This window comes from Vicugna pacos, chromosome 10 (assembly GCF_048564905.1).
Source record: "Vicugna pacos chromosome 10, VicPac4, whole genome shotgun sequence".
In the NCBI taxonomy this organism is placed as follows: domain Eukaryota; kingdom Metazoa; phylum Chordata; class Mammalia; order Artiodactyla; family Camelidae; genus Vicugna; species Vicugna pacos.
Window position 1 is genome coordinate 44,352,960 of NC_132996.1, and position 14,345 is coordinate 44,367,304.

Here is a 14,345-nt window from a genome sequence, read left to right on the forward strand (position 1 = left end):
TAGGTGGATAGATACAAAGATAAAACCTCCGTCACAAAATGAATCTGCACACCCAAATTCGAAAATACATAAAAAGTCTTGTGCTAAGAAAGACAGTAAATAAGGTCAACAAATAAAATTCAGTGTAGATAATACTAATTACATAGAAGAATATGACAAAAAAATTTATTTTATTTAAATGGGCAGGATTTATTGGTGGCCGTGAGTAAGGAAGGGGCAGTGTTGAAGCCCTTACTAGTGCAGGGCTTGCCATTTTGTCCACGGGGCCACAATTAGGTTTATATGTGACCCCAGAACCTTCTTGGAAGAGCCACTTTTCAGCCACCATCTCTTCAAATTCATTCACATTAAACTTAGTAAAGCCCTGCCTCTAGGTGATGTCATTCTTCTGGTGGCCAAGCTGTATAAGCAAGAAGCTGCATACGCTACTGAGGAAGCTGCTCTTTGTAGCCTTTACACCCAGGCCTTTATGGGGGAAAAGTGTACAATTGGTTTAATTGGCTGCATAGATAGAAATGTTTAAAATAAGTGTTTCAGGTAACCCTGAGAGGCAAATACAAGAATATGAAAAGTAACAACTCTTTGTAAAATGTTAAGAGGAAATGAAGGATCAAGTGGATATAAAACAAAAGCAATTATTAACCTTGGGAAGAAAAAGTACACACTTAATACCCGTTGGAATAATTTAAAATAAAAATGAAACTATTTTAGAAGGAAACACTCTTGATAAGTTTGAAAAGAGAAATGATGACCAGCATAATTTGAGGAATTAACTTAGAATTTCAGACAAATAAAAAGAGATTTGTGTGTGTACGTGTATATGTGTGTGTGTGTGTGTGTGTGTGTTTAGGTAAGGGACATGGATGAAAGATTGAAAGTCTGTAACACGTCTTTAACAAGAGTGTTTGAAAAACAGATTGGAGAGAATGATGCAGATGCCTCGTTTAATTCTGAATACATATTTTATCATTAAGCCAGTTATATGTGTTGAGTAACTTATGTACATAGTGACAGTGGGAAGAGTCAAGAATGCTCCAAGATTTTTAGCATGAACAGTCAGAAAGATGGTGCTGTCTTTAACTGAGAGGGAGAAGACTGTAGGTGAAAGAGGTTTGGAAAAAAAGATGACATTAATTTTGGATACCTCAAATTTGAGATGACTACATATGAGGGATGAGGCAGCAGTTGCAGCTGAAGAGAGAGATCCAGCCAGAAGATATAAATTTGGTAATCCTTGGCAGAAATTGTATTAAAACTATGATCATGGATGAGATCAATGAGGTAATGAGGATAAAGTAAGAAAATATTCCAGAACTGAGCCATGAGTTACTCCAGAGTTGAGATCTTTGAGAATCAGTGAAGACTGACAAAGGCCACTGACAGAGAACATTAAAAAGTAAGAGGGAAACAAAGAGTGAGGTGTTCCATAATTCAAGCTGGAAGAAAAAAAAAAATCACAAGGAGAGGGAATGATCAACTCTGTCAAATCCTGCTAATGAAACAAAGACAAGAACCAAGAATGGCCTTGTGTTTAGCAGCAGTGAGATCATTACATAAGGTTACCAAACATTTTTTAAAGTGCAAACACTGCTTATAGATACATACACATATGGAATTGTATAGCAAATTCTTGCTAGGGGCATAAAGAAAAACTTGGTCTGTTTTTCACTTTAATAAGACACATCTCTTATGACTGGAACCACATTTATGGTACTGCTAAAACAAAATATTCTATCCATGCCCCAATCTCTTCAATGCATAAAGCCATTAACAGGACTAATTCATGTCAGGGTAGAATACAAAATCGAACCGTAAATCTATTCTTCTTCCTGCCACACCTCGTGGGCATTTTCCAGTGATGCTGGGAGGAATACAAACCTCAGGTGTTAATTAAATGATCTGCCTTTGAAATTTACAACAGTTAACTTTATTGTCTAGCTTGAATTATGACATCAGATCCTCACTAGTACTTATCTTAAGAGGGATTGTTCACAACGGTCAATATTTAGTGAGCTTCAATTAAACCATAAATAACAAACTAGGTCTACATTTGTTTGGATAAGTAGGCATCGATGAGCTTTAGTCATCAAGAGTGCAATGACGACTTGTTAGCAAAGATTGAACAAGGTAGTTTTTAAAGTTAATGACACTGGCTCTCAATGGCATAGCATTGATATGTCTTATGCTGTTGTGCTACTTGTATTTGAATGTGGAAATATGTTCTAACACTGTTTCTATCCTGGGCCTGAGGAAATGGTAAAATACATTTTAGTAAAATTCCAATAAAAGAATACAGTTCTCCCCTAAAGTCAAAGAAAGAAGGAAGAGAGGAGGGTATAGCTCAATGGTAGAGTATGTGTTAGCATGCTCAAGGTACTGGGTTCAATCCCCAGTACCTCCATTAAAAAAAAAAAAAAACCTGATTACCTCTTCCCACTAAATACATAAATACATAAATAAGAAAGAAGGAGATCTCATATCAATTGCTGTAAATCTCTCAGCTGGGTTCCTAGGATGAACTGGTTTTATTGGGCTGGGAATTCCCTGCAGAATTGTAAAGAGAGGGTGGCAGGTGTTCAAGTCTTAACTGGGCAAATCAGGAAGAAAACATCCTCAGGAGTAATTACAAGTGAATTAGCCGATCTCTCCTAGTGATTTCACAACAAATTTCCCTTGCCTAGTTACTGCTTTCAGGGCAAAGTTATTTATAAATCATAATTTATTGTATTGCCTTAGTGGGGTTTTATTGGCCAGTGAAATTGTATGTATCTGGAATTAAAACCAAATTCATGTTTATGTACATTTTGTTTATTGCCCATGTATTATTCAGTAGAAACCCAGGCCTTGTCTTTATTGTTTTTATTTTGTTTTGTTTGTTTTTCCACAAGCAGAGAATTGGTAAGAACTATACAGTGTGGTAAAGAGGGACATGGGTTCTGGCAGTGCGTAGATCTGGACCAGTCCCAGCTCTACCGCTTAGTAGCTGCTTGAACATGAGCAGGTTAAGTAACAGAATTATTCCTCAGGTTTGTCATTTCTAAAATGCAGATAATTAAGGATTTTTTGCATGTATGGCTGCTGTGAAATTTCAATGAAATCATGTATGTAAGGTACTTTGATACCTAGCACAAAATAAGCATTCAACAAATACTAGTTTAAACACACACATATGTTCAGCACTCAGTGCTTTTTTCCCCAATTTTAGTGTTGTTTTTGTCATATAACATTGTCTAAGGTTAACGTGTGCAACACACTGACCTGATATATCTATGTATTGCAATATGATCACCACCAGAGCATTAGCTAACATCTCCATCACCTCACATAATTACCATTTCTCTCTTTGTGGTGAAAACATTTAAGATCTACTCTCTCAGACACTTTCAATTATATAATACAGTCTCATTAACTATAAATCACAATATTGTGCATTAGATACCCAGAACTTATTCATCTTCTAACTGGAAGTTTGTACCTTTTGACCAACATCTCATTTTCCCAACTATCCAGCTCGTAGTAACCACTGTTCTACTCTCTTTTTCCACAAGTTCAGCTTTTCTAGATTCCATGTATGAGATACCATGCAATATTTATTTTTGTCTGACTTATCTCACTTAGCATAATGCCTTCAAGGTCCATCCATGTTGTTATAGAAGACAGGACTTCCTTGTTTCTCATGGATGAATGATATTCTGAACTGTAGGTGTATGTATAAATATATAATCAATACCACATCATTTTCCATTCATCCACTGACAAAACACTTAGGTTGTTTCCGTATCTTGGCTTTTGTAAATAATGCTGTTATAAACCTGGGAGTGCAGATGTCTCTTCAAAATCCTGATTTCATTTCCTTTAGATAAATACCACAAGTGGGATTGCTGAATCCTAGGGTATTTCTATCTCTAACGTCTTGAGGAAACTCCGTACAGTTTTCTATAGTGGCTGCATCAATTTGCATTCCCCGCTTCGGTGCACTAGTGTTCCGTGGAAAACACTTGCTATCTCTTGTCTTTTTCTTAACAGCCATTCTAACAGATACGAGTGTTATCTCATTGTGGTTTTGCTTTGCATTTTCCTGATAATCAGTTATGTTGAGCACCTTTTCATGTACCTGTTGGCCATTTATATGTTTTCTTTGGGAGAATTATCTATTCAGTTCCTCACCCATTTTTTTAACATTTTTTATTGATTTATAATCATTTTACAATGTTGTGTCAAATTCCAGTGTTCAGCACAATTTTTCAGTCATTCATGGACCCTCACCCATTTTTAATGAGATTTTTTGTTACTGAGTTGTATGAGTTTTTAATTTTCCCTATCAAATATTGCCTTAAACTTAACTGCTAAGTAAACCTATGTGGGGTACAAACTTTAAATGTTACTGAACTTGAAACCCAAAATTCTTCCTAGTAAATCTGATCATGTGACTTTCATGAGAAACATTCAATGTCATGGCTTCAATGGCATACAGGCCCGTTTGACCAACCCCAATGCCCTGCTCCCATCGTAATCTCTCAACTCTTTTGAGTGTCCTGTGTTCTAGGGCACACACTCTTCTCGCTTTCTTGCCATTTCTTATTACCTGACTGACTTCTTCACACATCTAAAGACAGCTCAGTATCACTCCCTGAGTAGGTGCCTCTCCAGAGGCTTTGAACGCTACTGTCAGACTCCTTCATGGACTGTGAACTCCTTGAAGAGAGGGATTGTTTTAGCTCCATTCTTAGTACACAAAAAAGGTTTTTATAAATGTTGACAGGAATATTAATGCTTTTTTCATGAAGCTATTTCTGGAATGAATGACATCTCCTATAATTAGCAACATTTTTTAACCCACTAGAATGAGAGCTCTCTGATAAGGGGAGGGAGTTTTAATGACAGCAGAAGCCCATTCAGTTTCCAAGAGAATTGTCTGTTTTAAAAGAAGAACAAATCAGAAATAAAGAGAAATACTATTCAGTGCAATGATTTTCAAATAAACCTTTCTTTGTAAGAGAAATTAGAGGGTTCATTAGGTAGAGACTTACATGTCATCTTCTAAAATAATAATATATACATAAATTGTGATGCCAAAACCCTGAACCTTCTTGCAGTATTGTTGTAATCATCAGAAAAGATTACTCTTCTTTATTTTTGCAAGACAAATCGAATCTTACTGAAATAATAAGAGCTAATGTTCATTGAGTGCTTACTATGTGACAGTCACTGTTATAAGTATCTTGCTTATATCATTTCATTTAATACAACTATCCCATTGTTCATGATAATTACTTCAGTTTATGAATGGATAAACGACAGAGGTACCAGAGGTTATAAGATGCATTCAAAATCACAGAGCTTATAAAAATGTAGGAATCAAGCACAGTTGTTCTGTCCTATGAACCCAGCCACTGTGCTGTATTATATCCATACTATTTGAAAAGTTATCTTGTAGGTCAGGGGTGAGGCTAGCCAGTACAGAGAATATATAATTAATATACTCAGTAAATTGGAATGTATTACAATTATATCTTACCTGAAATCAGCAAAAATCATCTCATGTCCCCCATATCCCCTCTCAATTGTCCTGAAGCTGCAAGAAATCTGAGAGATGACCTGGATATTTTACATATGTAGACACTGTGTATCTAAGGATTAAATGACTTACACTAGACATTAGAGCTAGTTTGGTTCTTAGCTAAGAATAAAGCTCTCCTGAAGCACTCTTAAATTTTCTAATGAATTAGAGCCAAGTTCTGTATCCCATCCTCTTCTTGAGATAACCTCAATGAAGAAACCTTTGAGCACTTGTATAACTTTTGTTACACCTGCAACCAATTTAGAATTCTAGTTGGTGAGGCCAGCACTCATCTGAGGTATCTACAATCACTTGGATGATAGCATGACTGCATGGTGATTTTATTTAAATGTTTATCGAATGATCCTATAACTCATGTCTACTCAATTCTAAATCTTTCTGTAAAAATATAAATCTTATTTGAAAAATCAATTAGTCTACATACAGGTTAAATTATAGCATTAAACTTAACAGAATGACTTGAAAAGAAAGTATTTGGTTTTTAACTAAGTAGCTTTCTTGCTGCCTGTGTTATTTTACTATATTTTAAAGAGAATATCCAAGTCTTTTATTGACTGAAGATATTTCAGATGTCTCAAGTTCTGCATTTACATTATGAAATACATAGGTAGCTGATTCCCTTAGGCCTTTTTCTCCATTATCGATTTGAAACTATTTTATAGACGATTTTATCTTCATCCATTTTGAAATTTGATATTGTCTTTCTTCATGGCTTAGAATAAATAAAAAGACCATATATACATTCCCAATTTTCCCTAGTTTCTGTGCAGCTGAGCTTTTCTAAATGTGAGAAAAATTTCTCCCCTTTATTGAGCTCTTTGCCTCTTATTTAAAAACAAAAACAATCCTGAAATTTTAAGGAATCATCAAATGTAAAGTGGATTGTCTGATTTAACAACTTTCTTGGGGTGGAAGGAATTGTAAATACTTAATGAAAAGTGCGTAATGTTGTAAACCACATCCTGATCTCAGAAACATTAAAAAAAGAAAAAACTGTGTGTCCCAAGTGTTGATGAAATACACATTCATGGTTTAGCTCTCAGTCCAGTACCCTATGCCTTTCCCAAAGTGTCCTCAGTAAAGGCTCTTAAGGAATTTGTAAAATATAATATCTGCCAGTATTTTAAAAGCAAAGAATTTACATTACATATTACCCCAAAACTCTATTGCTTTCCTTCATATGGGATATAGTTTCCAGTTGCAAAATGACATTTGAAAGGGCATATCCATTTTTCAGGATTAAAAAAAAAACATTCAATTGAAATAAATGTGGATCTCAAGAAGTCATATATAGTGGTTTCTGCACAGTTTTAGAAAGTTCTGAAATAGGAGATGCTTTCTGCAGTAAGACAGCAATTTCTGGTTTTATTTTGAATAGCACTGCTGGTGTTTTTACTTTTGGTTTACACTTACTTGCACTTTGAAGACATTAACGCATGTTTTCAGCTGCCTGGCAGCTGTAGTATATTTTATTTAAATCCAGAAAATACTGTGATAAACACATTTACATAATTTATTATATTTGACAATCTTAAGTGTTCCCAGATTTTTACTTTCACCATGAAAATTCATTGAGATCTCATCAACTCACTTTTTAATTAAGTACGCTGATTTCCAGCATCTCATTCAATTGTCATAGTAACTCTATTCCTGTCTTATAATTATAGGTACCTCCTCCTGCTTGGTTCCTGCCTATTTTCTGAATCTTATTCCCTAGGTTTTTCTCTTTATCCTACATGATATCTTCATAATAAATTCATACTTTGCTTGATTTAGCCATTATTGGTTTCTGTTATTTGCAAACAAAAATGCTAATTAATAACTAATCTAATTTAAAAAGACTGTGTAAAATGGAGACTCATAGTAATTTTGGAATTTTTAACATTTACATATAGCAAGATTACAAGCTAGATTTATATCTTTTTCTATTTTGTGGCCCAGAATGTATGTTGGGTTTGAGCTACCATCTAAGTTATACTGAAAAATGTGATATTTTAAGTTCCCAGACAACAATCAAAACTATTAAAAATATTTTGTTACTATCAGATTTGAGTTTGAGATTTATCATATAGATAAGGGGAAATACTGAATTACATTTTTAGGTAGATTCCCAACAAGGTAGTTTCCTAAGAAGGTTGTAGGGACGTTTATTTTAAGCTATCCCACATTTACACAGCATCCATTCGGGAGACATTCATTTAGTAGGCAGTAAGCAAGGTCTGCCTTTCAGTTAAAGAAACCAAATTAGATGGATATGTTCTCTGCCCATATCCTGATAAGCATGAGCATTAGATATAAGCCTGGATGTTTGGGTGGGTTTTTTGATTGGTTTGTTTCTTGTCCTATTCTGAATTCTAAGGCAGTGACAGAACAATGATTAGGTAAGTAGGCCGGACAAAAAGATTAAAGTATGGTATCAAGAGAACAGAGCGACTAGTGCTAGAAGCATGTAGCTGAAAAACCCAGAAGCGTCATATACTAGCTTCAGGCAAGTAGGAAGTGAGGGAGAGGGGCCAAACATCATCACTGGGATTCAGTATTTCTCTCTCCATACTCATGTGTCCTTTTTCTATATTATATCCAGTCTCAGGTAAGTTCTGAGCGAGCGATGACCCTCAGTACATATTCCTCAAAAACTCTTGAAAATAAAAGATCTATATTTGACTCTCATCAGCAACATTTATGGTACATTACCGAATCTGGACCAAGACTCTTGGTTGAGCTTGAGTCTTATCGTTCCCCTTGATAGAGTGGGTAAAGTTAGTGTCACCCAAGCCATATGGAATTAGCATGGAAAAATATTCCTCATGAGAAAAACCAGGATCTGGCTGTTAGAAGAAGGGATAGACAGTAGGAGCATGACAGGCAGAAAAAAAAAAAACCAGACATTAAAACATTTGATGATTTTTTAAATCTTCTTTATACACCCTCAAGTGAGGCATAATCATAATTGGATTCTAGCATTCTGGGTGTAATGACACGTGTAAGTTGTTACTTTAAGTCTTGTAAAAGCCTCATTAGGTTTGATAGGGATGAGATCCCTTGTTTAGGGAGTAGATAAAATGACGCAAGTCTGATTACAAAACTGTAAAGACTGTGGTCTTAATGCCTAAAGGATATCAAGTCAGTTCCTTCTGGGAAGTGTGATCTGTAGCACTGAGTGGAAAGGTTCAATCAGTGAATTGTCTGCGAATGACTGTTCTCTCTCCAGTTCTCTGGGCCACCTGTGTTTCCAAAGAAAGTGCCATTTAAGAACAATCTCAATATGGGCCTTGACAAGTTTTCCTCATATCCCATGATTGGCCCCGTTGCGGGTGATTATAATTAATTATCCCCAGTTCTGGATTTATTTCAAAATAGTGAAATATTCTAATTCTTAAGCTCTGGAAATGACATCTGGCTTAATGGAAACATATTGTTTTACATAGTTGCCCAGAATTACCAACTGCCAGAGCAGACTGTGGATACACACCATTATCACTGCTCATTTTCGGGGTGGCCACAGGATATCCATGTGGAGGAGTGGCAGCCTTCCCTCTGCTGAGCTAGGTGCGCTGTCCAAGTCTATTACGCGTTTCAAGAGAAGTATTTACTGCTTTATCTTTCACTTTAGAATTGAACAAAATGAACAGAAGGAAAAGAAGGAAAGAAAATAAATTGCAGAAGGAAGGAAAAAGGGGAGAAAAAGCTTTAAGTGAAGATGCAAATTTTAAGTAGCATAGGAGTCAGTGATGTACTTCACTCATCTTGTCTCAACTGTATTTATTTGTTTACCTTAATTTTATTTTTTAGATATTTAAACTTTTTATTTCTAAATGTTTCCAGTTTTATTGAGAAATAGTTGACATAGATTGCTGTATAAGTTTAAGGAGTACCTCATGATGGTGTGACTTACATATATTGTGAAAAGATTACATTAGATTCATCAAACAGCCATCTTCTCATATAGATAGAATAAAAAGGAAAGAAAGAAGAAATTTTAAAAATGTTTTCCTTGTGATGAGAACTCAGGATTTTCTCTCAATAATGTTTTCTCTATGCCATACATCAATGTTAGCTATAATTATCATGTTGTACATTACACCCCTGTACATATTTATCCTATAACTGGAAATTTGTACCTCTTGACCACCTTCCTCCAGTTCTTCCTCCCTCCACACTCTGCCTCTGGTAACCATAAATCTGATCTCTTTTTTGTGTGTGTGAGCTTGGTTCTTTGTTTGTTTTTTAGTTTCTCTTTCTGACTTATCTCACTTAGCATAATGCTTTCAAGTTTCATCCATGTCACAAATGGTAGGATTTCTTCTTTTTAATGGCTAAATTAATGTGTAATTATCCATTCATCCATCAGCAGACACAGGTTGTTTCCATATCTTGGCTATTATAAATAATGCTACTATGAACATGGGGGTACAGATATCTTTTTAAGTTATTGTTTTCTTTTCCTTTGGTTGTATTCCCAGAAGTGGAATTGCTGAATCATATGGTAATTCTATTTTTAATTTTTTTGAGGATCTTCCAAACTGTTTTTCATAGTCACTGCACTGATTTACAGTCCCATGAACAAGTGCACGAAGGTTTCCTTTTCTCTACGTTAATGCCACCATTTGTTACTGCTTATCTTTTTAATGATGGCCATTCTAACAGGCATGAGGTGATATTTCATTATGGTTTTAATTTGTGTTTCCCTAATTGCTAGTGATGTTGAGGATTTTTTCATGTACCTGTTGGCCTTTTCTATATCTTCTTTGGAGAAATGTTTATTCAGGTCTTTTGTCCATTTTTTAAAAATTAGATTATTTGTTTTTTTGCTATTGAGTTGTATGAGTTCTTTGTATGTTTGGATATTAACCCCTTATCAGATACATGGTTTGCACCTTTTTGGACTTTTGTTTTCTCTTTTTTGTTAATGATCTCTTTGGGTGTGCAGAAGTTACTTAGTCTGATGCAGTCTCACTTGTTATTTTTTATTTTGTTGCTAGTGCTTTAACTATCAGGTCCGAAAAGACATTATAAACAGTTATGGAACCAAAAAATTAACATTAATACAATGCTACTAAACAAACTATACACCTTGTTTGAATTTCACCAGTCTTTCCTCTAAAAGACTACAGCCATCAAAATGAGGCAAATCTAAGTGAATAACAAATCTCTAGAGATAGCAAAGACATCTCTTATGTACAAAAACAACAGAAGAAATCAAAAAAAAAATAGGTAATTTTCATAGAAAAAGAATTTAAGATTGCATACCAAAGGTATCATAAATAGACATAAGCAGAAGGAAAACTGGGGTATTTTTTTAACCTACAAACTGAGCAACACTGCAGAGTTAGAACATCAGTATGTATCCCTTTATTGTCGTTTTTGAGCTTTTAAATACAGGAATAATATATATTAAATTCTCTTTAAAAACCCTAATCTGTGTTTTGTTATATGATGAGTACAAATACTTGCTAAAATACATTACTTGAATGAATCCAGATAACTTCTCATTTGTGTAAAACATTTCATGGTACTGAAATTCTAAATGAGTCTTTTAGAATTTCAACGCTTAGGTAAAGAGGAAAAGTTAGACAAAGAATTCTTTCAAACTGAGGCAACTGTACCCTTTCTCTGCATGACAAGAAAATAAAATATGAAATGATGTTCATAATCAGGTGGGAATTGTGAGTGAAGAAGTCTTAAATTTGACATATTCATTCATTCAGTTATTCATTCATGCTGCATAAATTTAGTTCAATTTGCTTATGATGCTCATCAAATTGACTCTCTTTAGAGGCATTATGTATGGGATGTACTTTACATTGTTATGCTGTTTGCTCCTGTAGAGATGGTGCAAAGTCTAAATCCTGTGGGTTTTACAAAGTTTTCTGCTCTCCTTTAGGCTGCCTGTCTAAAAGAAGCTTAAGTACTCAGAATGGGACAAAGACAGGAAAGCCTGAGTGTAATGAGAGAGATATAACTGAATACCTGCAAGGGTTTAAATTCACATGGCTAATAGGTGCCTTCCGTTTCTGAAATAACAAACATTTGTCCATGAATCTATGGCAGTTATGATGGGTTCATAGGGTTAACATGTCTGTCTGCTCTCAAGCCCAGCAGAGCGAGTACACTTACAGGCCTGGAAGCAGAATTAGGCTCTGAGCATCAAGATGATTCTTTAATAAAGAAAAAGAAAGAAACCTTTGAGGACAATGCACAGATGTCAGAATATAAGAGGACTCCAAAACCATTTATGTTTAAAGCAAATTCAGACTCTGATGTATCTGTGACCATATTGCACTAGCGTCCGAGATGACCAGCATCCAGCTTATAGTAGCAATAAGTGCTGGCTGTTGAGAAGGGTGTTTTCAGAAAATAGCATCAATTGCAAATTTGATACTAAAATTGTTTTATAAAACAACATACGTAAATACAATGAATCAGAGTTAAATGTCAGACCAAATGAAGTTCCATATTTTCTAATGAATGTGTTAATGCTAATACATAAAAAATTTTACTGAATCAAAGAAACATTCTTTTACATTACAAATTCTACTCAGTTTATGTAAATCAATTACATTCCATATAACGAACGACTTATTTGTGAACAAAACATAGAGAAATGCTGCAGACGTATTTAAGGAAATTGTTAATATTTTATAACTCCTCAGCAATAAAACTGTGTTTCTTTCCTCAGAATAAGAGCTTGAAAAACAAACTGTTGTCAGGAAGCAAGCTATGTGGTATGCATGCAGAAGAGGTGAGTAAATTTTCCCTTCTTATAGTTTTAACTGGATAGAAACAATATTAGGGCCAGATTTCTTTGAAAACCCAGACATCTGGTGACTGTTTTTTCCCTCTATAACATAAATACAAATGTTGGAATAACAAAATAAAAACACATTGTAGAACTTTTGGATGTTTTTGGGTGTTTTAACATTTCACCTCCAAAAGGAAAAAGAAAAAATTTTAGCCAGTTAAGTGTTACTTTTCTAAATAATATTCTGAATTCCTTCCTTAACTGGATTATCAGAATGCCCTTAATAGCAAACACCTGAAAATCCATTAAATTTTCATTTTTGGTGCCCTATGTGATGTCTACACAGTTTTGCAATGGCAGTTGAGTGTCAAAATGAGGATTCTAGGGTTGACCATAAAACTTAAGGAACAAATACATTTATTGGTTTAACGAGAATATTGTCTCATGCATTTCTTAGGGGGAAAAAAGTCATTCTGTTCAATCTAAGTTTAATTAAAATCAATTTCTTGTACTCTTGATCTTCCAAATCCACTGGTACTTTATGATCCCCTATTTAATGCTGTAGAAATATAACTCACAGTGAGTAATTCTTAGTGATAGCAGTAAGATAGTAGAAATAGTGCCGTAGTAAGTGATTCTTTGTACCTCAAGGAAACAAGACAACAGTCAGTATGTTAGCTGAATTCTCAAAAAAGCATACACGAAGATAGGATTAGTTATACAAAAAAAATTAATGGAAAAGCCTATGAATGATAAGGAACAAGATGATAATAGTCTTCATACCTCAGTAAAGATCTGATGCTTGTGAGGAAGAGGGAAGGAAAGAGGTTTAGGTAAAAAAAAGAACAGTGGCTTACACAAACTGAAAGCTTGTATTACTACTCCTTTTCCCAGAGTAGTCTAGAAGTAAGGCACAGAGCTGGCCAACTGCCTCTATCATCTCCTAAATATGGAGCCGCCTCTCACTCCAAAAACCTTTTCCTGTTATTACCACATTCTATCAGGAGGAACAGGGAAGAGGACCTGGTGAATCACAAGCATTGCTCTTTGGGAGTCTATCTAGGAAGTAATGGCACATGTGTCATTGAATCCTGTTTGCCATAACTAGGCCACATGCCCAGCTAAGTTGAAGGGAGGCTGGAAAAAGCTATTAGGTTAGTAGTCACGTGCTCATCCAGAACTTGTTGTTTTGTTTGTTTGTTATTAAAGAAGGTGAGAATATGCCTTGGTAGACATGCAAAAGTCATTATAGTCAACACTGAAGTTAGAGTCTAAGATGCAATATAATAATCCACTTATAATGTCCTTACAATAATATTATATGTGGAGTAAATAGAACTTTTCAACACATGGAAACTAAAGGTGAATCATCAAACTGAATAGCTTATAGATATGAGCCTGTGTAGTGTTATTTTTTTTTTTTTACTGTACCTTTCTGTTTGGTTATAAATGGACTCTTACATTGTTCATATTTGCTAGGTTTCTAGAACAATCATGTATGTAATGTACAGGTCCTGAATATTACTCATAAGAGGGTAGGCAAGTGGAACTAAGTTTTGAATAAAAACCATCTGGCTGGAAGCTATACTTTGAGATGGTTGACATGTCCCCAGAGTCCCCACAACACCCATGTACATGAAAGAAAGGTGGCCCCAAGGAAAAGGTGTCTGTTGTGTTTAGAAACAAACAGAAGAATGAAAAAACAAACAACAACCTGGGTCTACCTATACTTTTTAGCCCCTAAGTTCAAGAGAGATTCATATTTCTTTCTTCATCTCAATTCCTTAGAGGATAAATTATTTCTGCATTCTTGTGTAGGAATTCCTGAATGTTTTAGATATTAGTATTGTATTATGTTGAAATAAATTGAAATACGTTCATTACAATTCATTCATTTGCCCTATCTCTTTATTTATTTATTTCAACTTCTTGATTCAGTAGGTCAGTGCAGTTGGCTCCTGACCAGGATGTCTGTGAAAAACTGTGTTTCTAATATTTGAAACTTTTATTGCTGTATCATTT

The 14,345-nt window shown here is 34.8% G+C and overlaps 1 protein-coding gene and 1 pseudogene across 6 annotated transcripts in view; one reads left to right on the top strand and one right to left on the bottom strand.

Annotated features, from left to right (window-relative positions):
• Nucleotides 1-14,345, top strand: part of LUZP2 (leucine zipper protein 2) — a 423,019-nt gene that overhangs the window by 322,144 nt on the left and 86,530 nt on the right. For all 6 annotated transcript variants that reach the window (XM_072969688.1, XM_072969689.1, XM_015252087.3 and 3 more), the window contains one exon: nucleotides 12,261-12,323. In XM_072969688.1, the coding sequence (XP_072825789.1) occupies nucleotides 12,261-12,323 (63 nt within the window). The remainder of the gene's footprint in view (nucleotides 1-12,260; nucleotides 12,324-14,345) is intronic.
• Nucleotides 380-507, bottom strand: LOC116282123 (small nucleolar RNA SNORA70; annotated as a pseudogene).